Source organism: Eremothecium cymbalariae, chromosome 1, assembly GCF_000235365.1.
Source record: "Eremothecium cymbalariae DBVPG#7215 chromosome 1, complete sequence".
Taxonomy (NCBI): domain Eukaryota; kingdom Fungi; phylum Ascomycota; class Saccharomycetes; order Saccharomycetales; family Saccharomycetaceae; genus Eremothecium; species Eremothecium cymbalariae.
This window is the reverse complement of record NC_016449.1, coordinates 558458-573997: the sequence shown is the minus strand read 5'-3', so window position 1 is coordinate 573997 and position 15540 is coordinate 558458. Positions and strand designations below refer to the sequence as shown.

General features: G+C 45.9%; 5 protein-coding genes, 1 non-coding gene and 1 further gene across 6 annotated transcripts; 6 read left to right on the top strand and 1 right to left on the bottom strand.

The window, feature by feature from the left end:
* Positions 1–360: 360 nt before the first annotated feature.
* Ecym_1281 lies at positions 361–432 on the bottom strand. The gene has a single exon. It is a non-coding gene; the product is annotated as a tRNA-Pro (tRNA).
* A 988-nt stretch (positions 433–1420) lies between these two features.
* Positions 1421–2654, top strand: Ecym_1279 (the record flags this gene model as incomplete).
* AIP5 (Aip5p) lies at positions 2629–3675 on the top strand (the record flags this gene model as incomplete). Its single annotated transcript, XM_003644288.1, has 1 exon — positions 2629–3675. One exon carries the CDS (start codon positions 2629–2631, stop codon positions 3673–3675), a length of 1047 nt encoding a protein of 348 aa, XP_003644336.1.
* Positions 3676–5904: 2229 nt separating this feature from the next.
* On the top strand, positions 5905–8292 carry Ecym_1277 (uncharacterized protein; the record flags this gene model as incomplete). The annotated part of the gene is made up of 1 exon (XM_003644287.1): positions 5905–8292. One exon carries the CDS (start codon positions 5905–5907, stop codon positions 8290–8292), a length of 2388 nt encoding a protein of 795 aa, XP_003644335.1.
* Positions 8293–9300: 1008 nt separating this feature from the next.
* Ecym_1276 (uncharacterized protein) lies at positions 9301–11406 on the top strand (the record flags this gene model as incomplete). Its single annotated transcript, XM_003644286.1, has 1 exon — positions 9301–11406. The coding sequence occupies one exon, from the start codon at positions 9301–9303 to the stop codon at positions 11404–11406; it is 2106 nt and encodes a 701-aa protein (XP_003644334.1).
* Positions 11407–12161: 755 nt separating this feature from the next.
* On the top strand, positions 12162–13517 carry Ecym_1275 (serine/threonine-protein kinase; the record flags this gene model as incomplete). The annotated part of the gene is made up of 1 exon (XM_003644285.1): positions 12162–13517. The coding sequence occupies one exon, from the start codon at positions 12162–12164 to the stop codon at positions 13515–13517; it is 1356 nt and encodes a 451-aa protein (XP_003644333.1).
* Positions 13518–14511: 994 nt separating this feature from the next.
* MET28 (Met28p) lies at positions 14512–15495 on the top strand (the record flags this gene model as incomplete). The annotated part of the gene is made up of 1 exon (XM_003644284.1): positions 14512–15495. The coding sequence occupies one exon, from the start codon at positions 14512–14514 to the stop codon at positions 15493–15495; it is 984 nt and encodes a 327-aa protein (XP_003644332.1).
* Between the last annotated feature and the right edge of the window lie 45 nt (positions 15496–15540).

Below are 15540 nucleotides of genomic sequence, written 5' to 3'. Positions count from 1 at the left end.
TGGCTGTGGTATTAGCGGCTTGCCGCCGAAACACTGGTGGACTCGTCGCCCCCCCCGTCCATTATCACCTTTTGTGCGTGTGGAATGGGCAGGTGGGACGGTGGTCACGTATAATTTTGACGGGGGTTTCTTTTTATCCGCGTGTTTGGTGAATGTTGTGCCAGAAAATGGGATTTGGTGCGTTCTCTTCTGGGGGCGCGTGCAGTTTTTTAATGCAGATTTGTAGTGGTTCCAAGGATCCGAGTCGCACGAACCCTATGGGAAGTCGGCGTGACATAATAACGCACAAGCAAAAGGGTCATCCATGGGTTATCGGGGACGGGGGTTTCCATACGCCCGACAAAAAGCTTGAAGAAAAACGGGGCGAGCCGGGACTCGAACCCGGGACCTCCCGCACCCTAAGCGGAAATCATACCTCTAGACCACACGCCCTGTAAAAGCTGTTGGGAGGATGGATTCGGATAGTGTGATAGTTTGGATGGGGCAGGTTTACGTGAGAAGTGATGTAGCGATACAACAAAACGTTGGAAACCGTTGCTGGGGATGCAGTGTATGCATGCGAGGACGGCGTTGGTGTAAGAAGAGGGCGATACAAGAGGATGTGGTGGTGATGCGGTGGCGATGTGGTGTGGACGCGTGGCGAGTGGCGATGGGGTTGATTGTAATTTTTGTTGTGTTTGGCGACGTTGGCATCACTGACGTTGGCACTGGCGCTGGCGGTGTGGTGTACGAGGCAAAAAGGACAGGGCCACGTAAGCTGGTAAGAGGTCCCATTCTGCGAACAGTGATGTAGAGACAGCGGTATATGATGTCTATTTTTGAAACATATTTGGGCGTATTTGGGCATAGGTTTTGGTATAGAGTAGATCTGGTGGTGAAATGAAGTACGTTTTGCCCGTTGTTTTAATTTTGCTAAGAGCGGTTGTGGTGTGTGTCAGAAAAACTGAGGTGTCTTTATTGTAGAGAATTCCAGGCTCAGGACTGTTTTATCAGAGAGCAGGATATGTAAGGTTATATTGGCAATGGGAACGAGAGAGATCCAGCGAAAGAGAGAGAGAAGATTTTAGCGTAGGATTATCATCGTGTCTTCGTATATATACGTGTCCATGTGTGTACTCTTCTTTAGAAATTTAGTGTAAAGTTGTATGGTGGAGTAGCTTTCTTTATGCTAGATGGATTATGATGGATGTATCAATCAGCAGCGTAAAGACAGAATAAAGAAGAGATCGGTCGATTTGATCAGTAATATTAAGCGATAGATAAAATCGGTAGAATCATCAGCACCATCGCCATCATCATCGTCTCGACAATAACCGGATTGCCATAATATATTATCTTTTTGGAAGGAAATATAGAGCAATAAAGATAAAGGGAAAAACAAGAAAAAAAGGCCCCAAGGCAGTTTACAACGAGATTGGAAATGTTCAGCAGTAAGAATTCGTTGCAGAGGAGAGGTAGCAGTGCTATAGGTAGAGGGTCAGTGGATTGTAGTGTGGGGCATCCCTATAAGTCCCAAAGCTTTAGTGTGCAGAAAAGGAAGAGAGGCCGGTTTAAATTGTGGTTTAAAATTTTGCCCCTTTTCAAGAAGGACACCACGACACTACCAGAAAGAAGTTCACCCGCTGCAACAAAACATTCATCTAAAACAAAGCTTGCCACTGGGCAGCAGGATCAAAGACAGAAAGAGGTTCAGGCAAAAGCTATGAAGGCGAAAAGGATGGTGAGTGATAACAACCAGACTATCACTAGCAATGCTACAACGCTGGCACCATCGCTTGTTGGTATCTCAGTAAGGGATATTGATGATAAGGAAAATCCAGACTTTGTCGCGCAAAGAAGTGAGATCCATGCGGAGCCGTCGTCGCAGGTGTTGGAGAAGATCCATTCGCAGACCAACATCGCGAAGCAGATGGAGGATTGTATTAGCGTGGAGGATTTGAATCGTGAGGGAGCGTTGTTAACTGACGATAACGATGTTGATTTTGAGAAGTTGATTTCGGAGGAGCTGGATGGTGTGTCCAAGTTGAAGATGCAGTTAACTGAGAAGAAGAGGAGGCAACAGAAAAGAGACCAGCAGCACCCCAGTAGGATCAAGAGCAGTGGGAGTAATACCAACGATTCACCCATTTCTGGCAGTCAGCCCCAACAGGGTACTACAGCTGAGGCTTCCAGTTCGACTCATTCTTTGTCTCCTTCTGCCGAGCATGCTGATGACACGGGTAGTGTGAGTTCAGCCTCTCAGACACATGGGCCTTCTCCGGGGGGCTCAGAAGGAAGGTGAGAACTCAGATGGGCTTATTCGTAATTCCTACGGCGAGTGGATAAGCAACAAGTCACATCGACCACATTTGGCCAGGGGGGATTCGTACCAAAAGACGATTGCTGAAGGCGATGAGAGGTCTGGACGGTCTTCGAAACGCACTTCTGCATCCACTGACTACTTGAGGTCGTTATCCCGTTCCTTGCAACGTGGTAGTTCTCTGCAGAGAAGCAGTGTTGGAGAGCAACTTGATGACAAGAATGTCGTATATACCACCAACAACTACTACATCTCGCAGCTTGATCTGGAGAGGGCCCCCCATGTGATCCGCGAGGACGAGGAGGAGCAGTTTTCAGACGGTGCTAATAATGCGAGGCATCCCAGAAGGTACTGATGACCGTCTCTCAAATCCGCCCAGTGAAATGGATGAGAGAATGCCTGAAGTCAATCAAACCATAAAAGAAACCACCGCGCCCGCCACGCAGGATGCTGTTGTTGCATGCAGCGACGACTCTTGTGAGGCGGCCGCCCAACAAAAAGAGATAGATCTAGACGGAAATGGTTCACAACAGCAAGTTGTGGGGCACAAAGAGATGGATCTAATAAAAGAGCCGAGTTCACAACAGGAGGTTGCAGACGAAGACGAAGATCTACCAGATGAGGAGAGTCGATCCAGTGTGGTTTCGCGAGCAATGGCTGTTCCAGCTGGTTCGGAGACAACACTAACTTCTGCCCTGGAGGATCGAACTGCGCCGATTGAAGTAACCACTGCCTTGGCAGTGGAGACACCGCTGGAGAACCAGAGGACCTCACCACCACCGTCTAGTGAGGTAACTGCAGCCCAGCAGAATGCTGAGCAGACCCGAGTGCCTAAGGATGCGAAGGAAGCTTGTAGCACGGCTGCCGAGAAAGAAACTGAAAACACCGTCGACAACACCGCCAAGGCACACCACTCCACGCCTGCCCCCCCAAGCCCAAAACTAAGAGTGGCAAAACAAAACCCCCCCGCTCCCCGCAAAGAGCACAGAACAGACATCACCCAAGATATAGACGACTTCCTCAAAGAATTGTCCCTAAACGACACTACTGCAAACGACATCATATCCCAACTTAACAACGAAGAAAACAAAGATATCAAAGACAAACCTATTTATCTAATAACCTCCCTAGCAGGCGGCGGCTTCCACATGCCGTCCAGAACTAACCGCCTGGCCACCATTCTAACTGCTAACCAAATCGTCTTCCAATACCGCGACTGCGGCAGCGACGACGACGCCAGACACTGGTGGAAAAAACAAGCAAAGGGCAGAACCCTCCCTGCCATCATGGTGGGCAATTCCATAGTAGGAAATTGGCAAGAAATTGAAGAAGCTAATGAAGAATGGAGAGTGCGTGGTATCTGTGGCCTAGAATAAAACAACGACTAACCATGTAGCTGTGATGGTGTGATGCCGACTCTGCATCACTACCCATTCGTAACAAGGTGTTAGAAGACCATACATTGCCATACTTTGCGACTGAAAGTCGTAAAGTATGAGTTCATGCGCCCTTTTTCTTTTTTAACGCACCACCTCCTGGTTTTGCCGATCTGATTCGTGTACGGTGCATACTTTTCAACTATATATTTATTTATTTAATTATTCAAGATTCATGCAAGAAAACCGCGTAGTCGTTCGTTATGTTTCTTATCCCTGTTGCAATTGCCAGTTGCCATATCTCCCGCCTTCCCCCCTCCCCCCCCCCAGCTCTCTCCAACGCTGCCACTGGGAGGGGATACTGGTTACCAAGAGAACTGCTTGGCTGCCCCCATCCATCCGGAAGGAAAAAAACCAGAAAACTCCATTGTCCTGCAAAATGATGCCCCCGTAAAAACGCTTGTCTCTTCTGTAATCTCACCAGAAAACAGGGTTCTCCCTCCCTCTTGGTTCCCTTTTGTCTACAGGTAATTCCGGTACCTGCGGTAGACACAATCGCCCCCAAACATACGTCACCGAAATGTACGGAGGTCTCCCCCCAAACCGGTAGACACGAAAGGCTAAAACAGGAGAAAGTCCGGAAAGAAGGGAACAAGGTACACAAGGGAAGCCGGAAGAAAAAAGGAAAAAAGTCTGGATTCAGCTCCCATCCAACCTGCTGCTGCGCAGCAGCAGCAGTGAATGCGAGGCCTCAGGTGCGGCTAAATTACCGTGCGTGTCGCGCCATGTTCTAACAATGCAGGTTGCGTAATCACACTCTTGTTTCTCCTTCGCACTCCTTCATGCTCATTCAAGAGACTCAAGGATGAGCAGCATGACTACCAAAAGTAGAACAAACGTGTTCTGCTTTTGTCACGTTTAATTTTTTTTACATATGGCTACTTGGAACCACACAAGATAGCATGCAAGAGCCACCCCACCCCACACCACACGCAGAGCCGAGAGGGCCACTGTGCAGCACGCTAAATCATATACAAAAAAAGGCCCCTTCTTGGTTCAATCAGGAAAGGTAACTGTTTTTCTTTTGCACATACCAAAAACAGGTGGGCGGGCTTCTCATAACCGGGTATTATGACACATCAACGATTAATACTGTGTAGTGTTGAAATAAATGTATATTAATATTTAAGGTGCTGTGCATAGTGTGCATATTCCTTTTTTTCTTTTCTTTTCTTCGTTTCCCTTTTTGTTTGTATAAAGGGGAGATAAGTCGTGCGCATTACTTCTCGAGTAGTACGCTGCGCTCACATCCCTCCAGTAAGAGTGGGTACTATCACTACACTACGCTACGCTACGCTATACTATATTTAATTAGACATTTTTTTGTTTTTTGTTTTTTAGTTATTATACTATAAAGAGTGGATTTTTTTTGCATCAGACGAGAGAAAGAGAGAGGAAGAGACATATATATAATATATCCAGGACTTATATTATCTCTATTGAAAATAAAAACGGAAGACGCTTTAATTTTTGTTACTATCACTAACGTTTTGCCATATTTATACACGTACAGCAGACACAACACACGGGACAGTTAGTATTCGGCCGCCGCTATAAGCACTAGTACGGTTTGTTTTGTTTTTCGCTGCCAAAGTTTTTTATTAGTTTTTTTTTAATATTTTTTTTGGGAATCCCTGACACAGGCAGTAGGCAGAGGCGGGACAAACGGACACTAAGGTAATCTTTTTGTTGGCTGAGTTATTCTTACTGCAGGAGATTGGATTATTTTTGCGAGTGTCGTCTGATTTTTCTGAGGAGAGTTGGGAGAGTGTGCACACTACCGACAGACAGTGTATTTTTTTGTTTTGTTTTGTTAGAGAACAACAGACAAACGTATATTCAGACTGCGAAGCATTTCACGGCGCTAAAGGAAAAAAGAAGAAAAAAATATTAAAAAATATTAAAAGAAAACGAGAGAGGGAGTATAAAGTAATATAGTGGGTTTTAATTTTCCCCCTTCCATTCCATTTTTGTCTTTGTTGATTTATTATCCGTATTAATAATAATAATAATAATAGTAATAATAATAATAGTAATAATTTAGTCTGGTTTTTGGTGTTCTCTCGTTTTTGTTATTTTTGGGTTTGTTTTTGGGTTGTGATAATCATAATATATTAATTATTATTACAGAGGAAACGTGAGAAAGACGGACTACCAGCAGCAGGCAATATGACTTTAGCGGATATAGCCAGGGATATAACGAGGTTTACGTTGCAAAACGTGAATGATGCGATTTCGTTTAAGCCCCATCTTTGTCATGAGGTTCCGGCGAGGCACTACGATGCGCTGCGCCAGGAGTATATTTCTTTTACGGGGACGTCGATTCGGAAGAATAAGTATAAGCTTTATTACTTGCCGACGAATGTTTTCGACGAGTTGCAGGTGTTGAGCCAGCCCGTCCCGGAGATGATGAGGGCTGGGGAGCAGCAGCAGCAGCGGTTTGACGTGGAGGGTGGTAAAGATGTGGATGGCCGGGCAGCGGATTTGGGGTATGGGTTTCAGTGTGGAGATGCAGGGGCCGGTGGGGCAGCGACGGTGTATTATAAGAAACGGCTGATTACGGAGTTGGATTACGAGAACGTGAAGAGGGTGGAGAAGGCGTGTATGCTGATTGCGTATGCGGCCGTGAACCAGTGCTTGCAGATTGAAACGTGCGACGTTGGCAGCAGCGGCGCGACGGGGTGTGCGGCCGGTGGTTATGGCAATGCCAACGAGGATGATGAGGACGGGCGGGAGAATAGTTCGGCCACGGGCGAGGAGTACTGCGAAGAGTGTGCGCGCAAGTCGCTGGAGAGGGGCGAGATGCTTGGTTTCAGAGAGCTTGGGTACTTGATCAATATCACGCCGTGGCATTTTCACCGGGTGTTCAAGGTCATAGCCGGGCTTACGATACGTGAGTACGGCCAGCTGTGCTGTGATTTTTTGAAGGGCCAAGAAGACATTCTTTTCAGGGTACGCGATAGGGTTGCTTTGTCGCGTGAAAGCGGTGATATGTTTTCTTGTTTGGAAGATGAAGAATTTATGCATGAAGACGCCATTTTTATCACTGGAGCCGGCGACGACGCTATAAGTGGTGCCAACGACCGCGGCCCTCGCGGAGCCGGCAGTGGTGGCGACAACTTTGTCATTCTGGCAGACTACTTTATAGACCCAAACAAATCAAAAGAGCTCAAGAAGAAGCTCAAGGAGCAGAAGTCCAATAATTCATCTGCCTCCTCTAGCGCTAGGAATTCTACGTCCACGGCGGCTGCTGCTGCCGACACCAACAACAGCCGGGTGGAGTTGCGCAAGCGCAGGTACAGCCTGATGTCACAGCGTATTATGAAAGCCTCGCCATCTAGCATCAAAAACAACCCCACCATCATGGATTGTCTCGAGAACTCCACCTTAACACGTGAAGAGTACGAAAGGCGCCAGAAGCAGAAACACCTGCAGCGTAGCAAGATGAAAAGAAGAAAAAAATCGATTGTCTCTACTGCGTCTGCGGTTCGCAAGCCGCCCCTATATGGTGGGCGGCGCAGTATAGCTAGCGGAAGCAGTAGCGGTGGAGGCCTCGATTCCCATAGCATCCTGAAGAACGCCGTGGTCAAGCACGAGGGGGAGGCCGCGGTAGCTGCCGCCAGAGGCCAAACAGAGCACCCTGCCGGCGCAGCTGTGGCGGACGACCAACTAGCCATGTTCCAAAGCCTAGCGGGACGTATCACAAACATTCCGTCCACCACCTCGTCCACCTCGTCCACCTCATCTGCGTTACTCTCTAGCTGCGACTACGAGCAGGACAACCAGTCGTTGGGCCACTTTTCAAGCCCCACCCAGTCGGTGCTGGACTTCAAATTTCCAACCTCCATGTCCTCGGACGAGGCCGCCTCTGATCTGAATTCCGTGCTGAACGGCACCACGCCTGCCACCGCCGCCACTGCTGCTGTCTCTGGAGACAGCAGCAGCAGCAGCATATTACCCGGAGGCAGCGCGGCGACTACTGCGACGTCGACCGCCACTGCGACCGCCGCAGTCTCGAATGACATCTTTGGCGGCGACTCGTACAAGTACAACCTGGGCCTCGGCCTCGGCCTCGGTCCCATGGGTGGCAACGAGGCCGCGTCGGCGGCCTCGCTCTCCGGCGTAGCCGGAGTGGCGCCAACATCCAGGAACCACTTGTTCTACGATTCCTCCATGCTGCCCTCCTTCGCCCACCCAACAGCAGTCGCGGACCTGGCCGCTTCTTCAACTGCCGCCGCGGCGGTCGCCGCCGGCACTGCAAGCACCGCCAACAACGGCAACTACAACCTCACCTCCATGACAGGCGGCGCGGGCGGCAGCGGCAGCAGCGCTTTAGCTGCCGCCGCCCCCCAACCCCAACAACACCACCAATACCAATTCCAACACCAGCAGCTGCAGCAACAACAGCAGCTGCTGTTTGACTTCGGGCCCCTTTTCGACGCCGCCATCCCCCCAAACAGCACCCCTGGAGTTTACGGCAATGCCGCTTTGGGCACAATGGAGTATCTAATATCCTCCTCTGCGGGTCTTTTCGAGGACGATGACGACGGCTTGTAAAAAGGGGACGGCGGACGGCGACGCCGGACAGAGGAGGGCCTTGTGGTGTACTGGCCACCATGTATTATATAAGCAATATAGCGCGGGCCCCCGCTTTTAGAAAAAAAGTATTTTATTATTTGGTTCATTAAAATTTCATTGTTTATGTTTTCTGGTACGGCGCGGCGGCCAGCCACGGCGCCCTTCCCTCGACCAATCATTTCTTGCCTTGCCTGCCTGCAGCCCGCAGGATCAGGCACCATATTCGGCTCGGCCACTCTGAAAAAGACTAGTCGGGATTGAAACGCTGCACGGAGCACGTGCAGCGAATCTGTGGCTGGGAATGTAGGCACCTGCGGCTGGCAGCAGGAGAGCCCCGTCCGGGCGCACGGGGCGAAAGCTATTTTTGAAGTATTCCCAAAAGTGCAATTACTAGTCGCGTGGACAGGGCAGGAACAACGATATGCGTAGTGTGGCTGCGTAGTAGCTTGGTGATGTTACGCGCACACAGGCTTTTTCTGGAGGGCCCTTCCAGGCCCTCCAGAAAAAGCGTGTGCATTGCCATGGGATGATGGGCCGTTGATAAGGCCCCCATGCCAGTGGCGACAAGCACTCGGCGTTGTCATGCTAGATATTCGTGTTCTTGGACGTATTTGTTATATATAGTGTGTGCACTGCTGATGTGCGTTGCCGACGAGTCGTAGATAGCGCTGTTGGACCAAAAGCTTAGTGATTAACACGGAGAGTTGCATATAGGCGCCCCCCTCCTCCCCCCAAGGTAGGTTGGAGTGGGAAAAAGACGGCATTATACATAGTGTAGTTAGAGAGTCATCTAGGCGCACACGCCGATAGACCGATCTTAGACTTAGCAACAAGTTTGTTTAGCAAGTAGATTTAAAAGTAGACGGGTCAGAGAGCGGATAGATAGAGAGAGCGCCAGAAAGCAGACAGCAGACAGCAGAGGTAAGATTTGAAAAGTATAGTAAAATAGGTAGATAGCCAAGAGAGTTCAGAATAGGGAAGAAAGTTATGACAAGAGATATACAAAACCATCTTTTGTTCGAGACGGCAACAGAGGTGGCAAATAAGGTTGGGGGTATTTACTCTGTTTTGAAGTCGAAGGCGCCTGTTACATGCGGACAGTATAAGGAGCACTATCATTGTATTGGGCCTTTGAACCCGGACTCGGTGCAGATAGAGGTGGAGCAGATTGATTGGGAGCATGGGGATGGGGTGTGGAGTATGGAGATGCTTCCTGTTAAGCGTACGTTACAGCACATGCGGGAGCGTGGTGTTAATTTTGTTTATGGGCGTTGGTTAATTGAGGGGGCTCCGAAGGTAATTTTGTTTGATTTGGAGTCAGTGCGTCATCATCTGAGTGAGTGGAAGTCGGATCTCTGGACGACTGCAGGGATACCTTCTCCGGAGGATGATATGGAGACAAACAACGCTATTCTGTTGGGCTATACGGTAGCGTGGTTTTTGGGGGAGCTAGCCGCTCAGGATCAGCGTCATGCGATTGTGGCGCACTTTCATGAATGGTTGGCGGGGGTGGCTCTTCCTCTGTGTCGTAGAAGACGAATTGATGTGGTGACGATCTTTACGACGCATGCGACGTTGTTGGGGAGGCATTTATGTGCTGGTAATGCGGATTTTTACAACAATTTGGATAGTTTTGATGTGGATTCGGAGGCAGGACGGCGTGGGATATATCATTGCTACTGTATTGAGCGTGCGGCGGCGCATACCGCAGATGTGTTTACGACGGTTTCGCAGATTACTGCGTATGAGTCAGAGCATTTGTTGAAGCGGAAGCCTGATGGGATTTTGCCCAATGGGCTCAACGTTATCAAGTTTCAGACTGTGCATGAGTTTCAGAATTTGCATGCTTTGAAAAAGGAGAGGATTCATGATTTTGTTCGTGGGCATTTCCACTGGAATTATGATTTTGACCTCGATAATACGTTGTATTTTTTTGTTGCCGGGCGGTATGAGTATCGTAATAAGGGGGCCGATATGTTCATCGAGGCGTTGGCACGGTTGAACTATCGTTTGAAGGCAGCAGGTTCAAAGATGACAGTAGTAGCATTCATCATCATGCCTGCTAAAAACCGATCGTATACCGTGGAGGCGTTGCGCGGGCAAGCAGTGGTTAAATCGCTGGAGAATACCGTTAAGGATGTTACCACGCTGATTGGTAAGCGGTTGTTTGAGCACGCTGTGCGATACCCACGTAGCGGTAAATCCGAAATCCCTAACGAGCTGGGGGAGTTGTTGAAGCCATCAGATATGGTGCTCTTGAAGAAACGTGTGTTTGCGTTGCGTAGACCTGAGGGGTCGCTGCCCCCCATAGTAACACATAACATGGTCGATGATGCTGCGGACCCGATCCTAAACCAAATTAGGCGTGTTCAATTGTTTAACCATTCTTCAGACCGTGTTAAAATTATTTTCCATCCAGAGTTCTTGAACGCTAATAACCCAATTCTGTCTTTGGATTACGATGAATTTGTACGTGGGTGCCATTTGGGAGTATTCCCTTCTTATTACGAGCCATGGGGTTATACCCCTGCTGAATGTACTGTTATGGGTGTCCCCTCCATCACTACAAATTTGTCAGGGTTCGGTGCTTACATGGAGGACTTGATCGAAAGAGATCAGGCAAAGGACTATGGTATCTACATAGTAGACCGCCGTTTTAAAAGTCCCAACGAGAGTGTTGAACAACTCGTCGACTACATGGACGAGTTTTGTAAAAAGACCAGGAGACAGAGAATCAACCAAAGAAATAGAACAGAGCGGCTTTCTGATTTGCTTGACTGGAAGCGTATGGGATTAGAATATGTGAAGGCAAGGCAATTGGCCTTGAGAAGAGCTTACCCCGAAGAATTTATGGCCCTGGTGGGTGAAGATTTGGACGACCAGGACATGGATTCCTTGGCCGGGGGTCAAAAGTTTAAAGTCGCAAGACCTCTCTCGGTCCCTGGGTCTCCAAGAGATCGCTCTAGTTCAATGAGTGCGATCCTGATGACACCTGGCGATTTAGGTACCCTGCAGGATGCGAACAATGCAAACGACTACTTCCACTTATCGATGCAAGATGAGGACGAAAACGATGAGGAAGATCAAAACTAAAAGTAGACTACGGGCAAGAAGAGAACAAAAACTAAGCAATACCAAGTATCAATCAATACTCCGTCTATCAACAAAATTTAACTCTATCATCATTTTTATTTTATTTTTATTATATTTTATTTTTATTATATTTTTTACTATCTGTTATCCGTTTTTCTTTTCGTCTTATTCGCCAACATGAATACTGATCGTTACATTCAGAAAGATGCACTTCATACATAGACTCTAGCCCAGTCATTCTTGGCATTTATCATATAACTATTGCTCCCCACGCATAATGTATCATTCTTTCAAAAATATGCTATTTTGTTCATAAACTTCCTTTTGTCTTCCTCTTCTCTTCTCTTCTCTTCTCCCATGTGGACTTGACACATGACCATAAATTGTTCGAGTGCATCTCGACACATACGTCATTAATGTACAGCACGACATATGTGGATCTAGAATTGAATTTCTATATTTCGAAGCTCGTACGTAGCTAGTGCCTTGCCTCGAATATCGACATACCAACGATGTCGAACTCTTCATCAAAATAAGCCTACTTTAATTCCGAAATTGAAAGAATAAGATAGATGGCTGTGCAGATTCGCCTTTTCGACAAATTTAAAAGCAGTATGGAAAATCCGCAGAGCTAAAAGACTTTTGGAATGATAATATATCATAAATAAATATAGCCTGCTGCTGCTTTACTTTGCAACTCATCTCTAAGAAAGTAAAGTTGCATTCATATTATATCGGAAGAAGTGTACTATTCAATGTTAAGCCCATTAGAGAAATCTCCTAAAGAGGATACTAAAAAGAAAGTTGAAAAGCTTAACAAGCCCAAAGACCCACCTTTGGTACAAGGACATGCAATCACAAAGTTTTTAAACAAGGTCACAGGTCAGCCTGCATCTTATGTGAATAAGTTGGATTATATTTTCGGGAAGACTCTAGGTGCGGGTGCCTTTGGTGTTGTTCGTCAGGCACGCAATAGTAATAATGATGAGGATGTTGCGGTGAAGATTCTATTGAAGCGTGCTTTGAAAGGGGATGAATTGAATATGTTGTATGATGAGTTGATGATTTTGCAGAAGTTGGATCACCCGCATATTGTAAAGTTCAAGGATTGGTTTGAATCAAAGGACAAGTTTTATATTGTTACGCAGCTTGCTACTGGTGGGGAGTTATTTGATAGAATTCTAAAGAAGGGTAGATTTACTGAAACAGATGCAGTCAAAATTGTGGTACAAATGCTCGAGGCTATTGAGTATATGCATTCAAAAAATGTTGTTCACAGGGACTTGAAGCCGGAAAATGTGCTTTATCTGAATCCATCTGATGATTCCGAACTGGTTATAAGTGATTTTGGTATTGCTAAGCAACTTTCTTCCGAAGATCATCTCATCCATAGAGCTGCTGGTTCTATGGGTTATGTTGCTCCAGAAGTGCTTACTACAAGTGGCCATGGAAAACCTTGCGATATATGGTCATTAGGTGTGATTACTTACACTTTACTGTGTGGGTACTCGCCATTTGTAGCAGAAAGCTCAGAGGGTTTCTTGGAAGAGGTAACTCGTTCCAAGTACCCGGTAACTTTTCACAAGCCATATTGGAATAGCATATCTGTGGAGGCCAAGGAGTTCATCTTGAAAGCGTTAACCCTAGATCCTTCCGAAAGACCTACTGCTACCGAACTTCTGCAAGATACTTGGATTATTTCCAAGCAGCAGAACACTGAAGACTTGTTGCCAACTATCCGTGAAGGGTTTAACGCCTCCAGAAAGTTCCGCGAAGCAATGCACATTGTCATCTTGAACAATAGAATCAAGAAACTAAGGCAACTATATGGTGTCGATGATGAATTTGATACGGATCTCGAAGAAAACGACTCATCCAGTTCTGAGCGTAAAAGCTTGGGTGTTGAATCCCTACAAAGCACCCTGAGATCACTGTCCCTGAAGTCCCCTACTGATCAATCGACAGAACAAAAACAACTTAAGTCCCAGCTAACTCAACAGGCATTTGTTCAACTGGTACTTGCTGCGAAGGAAAACAAGGACAAAATTCTAAAGTATCAGGATACCGAAAATTCTATGGGCTCCACGGGCTCTACAAACTCTGACAAATAAAACGGTTCTTAATTAAGGGATTCCTTTTTTTACTGCACATTGAATAGAAGACGGACATGCAGAAATTTTAACCTATTTTATTCTTATCTCACAGATAGACTTTGAAGTTATTCAAAAAAAAACTACATTTTAACAAGTTAGCTGGAATTTGTATTTGCTTGGCACATTCGGGCACCCAAGATTATTTTGGAAGATAGATATTCCAATCGCTGAAACTGCTTAACTCCAGAATAAACGATTGTGTAACTTTATATATACCTATGTCTATATCTATATCAATATATCCATATCTATCTACATGTGTGTGTCCGTGAATATAAAGGTTGACTGTTATTTACAAGCTACCGTTCGTCTCTCTCAACTTTAAGTTCTTATGTCATTTAAAGTTAATTTAAAAAACAACAAACTATACACTTAATAACTAACCATTATAATCCCTTCCCGCCCTTAGCGCCGGACACAATACTATCCTGCTCGTTTGGTATGCTTTGGCGCGCACGACTCGAGCGCAATATCCCTCGAGCATCATGCATAAACTTTATTTGCACGTGACAGATAGTCACCTGCAGATTTAATCACCGTGCTGCCTTCGAGCCACACACCGAAAGTGTGGTTCATCTGCAAATAGTTACATAGTTCAAGCTAGCCACACTTCCATAAGCACTTCATACTACAAGTCCTCAGTAACGTTATCCTCTACCTCCCTTCTTCAGGGAACTAGCAATGCAAATGGTACGAAGACATATCCGCCATGGCCCTAACAGCATGTAGTTTTTGCTGGGAATTTCTTCCCAAATATATGTGAAACCTAAGAAGGAAGGCATCTTATTTACTATTTATTATTAGCGTTAGTCTTCCATTAAGGAAAGTGTTGCGTTGTCATAGATAGAGTCATATCACGACATCATATATACTATAATCGTAAATTCAAACGGGTGTCTGTCTCTCTTAGTTGTTAAATAAAAGCAGACAGATACAGCTTTGAGTTTAAATCATGATTAGTGCAGCTAGAGCAGGAGGACATGGCATGAAATCAACATCAATAACTTCTAAAACACGAATGCATCGTAATGCCAAGAGTGAATCACAGTCGACACTAACTTCAGAACAATATAAGAGAAGATATCGGGATATTTGCACTAATATTTTGAAGGAGATATATGACGGTACACGAGAAGGAGATGTATATGAGATTGCTGACTCTTTAGGATCACCACATTCCGAGGGAAGCGTAGCAGGAGCTAAAGACACAAATATGCCAGGAGACTATAGAATTATGCGGGCCAATAGTGAGGATATTAGTACTGGCGTTGGTAGCCCTTTAAGTTCGACATATTTCGATGTGTCTAGGTATGGCGAATTGTCTCGCCAATTGCAAGATCTGATTTCCAATAACTCAGATTTGGGTTCTCGCTTGCTGTCGTTGTTGCTTGTTAGTACTGGAAACGCTGAGGAGATTATAAATCAAATTAATAAAAAAGGTGGGGGCTTATCAAAATTACCTGACGTAAAGTTTGCCAATATTCAAGTGTCTAAGCAGTTATCTAATGGTTCTTTAGTTTCAGGCTGTTCTGATGTACCTTGTGATCATCGTCGAATATCCTCTGAGGATAGACAGAGAGGTTCAAATGACAATGAATCAACAGTGACTGTGAATGATTCCGGAACGTTGAATTCTGAAGGAGATGATGAAGATATTATCAGGTTGCAGATGGAGAAAAGGAAAAGAAATACTGAGGCAAGTGCGAGATTTAGAATACGCAAGAAGCTACGAGAACAAGAAAAACTGAGCAAGTTAAGACAGCTTAATGTAGAGATATCAGGAATGTACAAGCGGATTGATGAGTTGATGGAGGAGAATAAATTTTGGAAGCAAAAGCTCGAGGAAGTAAATGAAAGAAAGTCAAAGGAAGTATTGGATACTATCAAAAGAAGGAATAAAGCGGCTAACTTCGAGAGCGCCAATAACGCTAAATAACTAAGTAAAAAGTGATAATTTGTACAATTTGAATAATAATATACA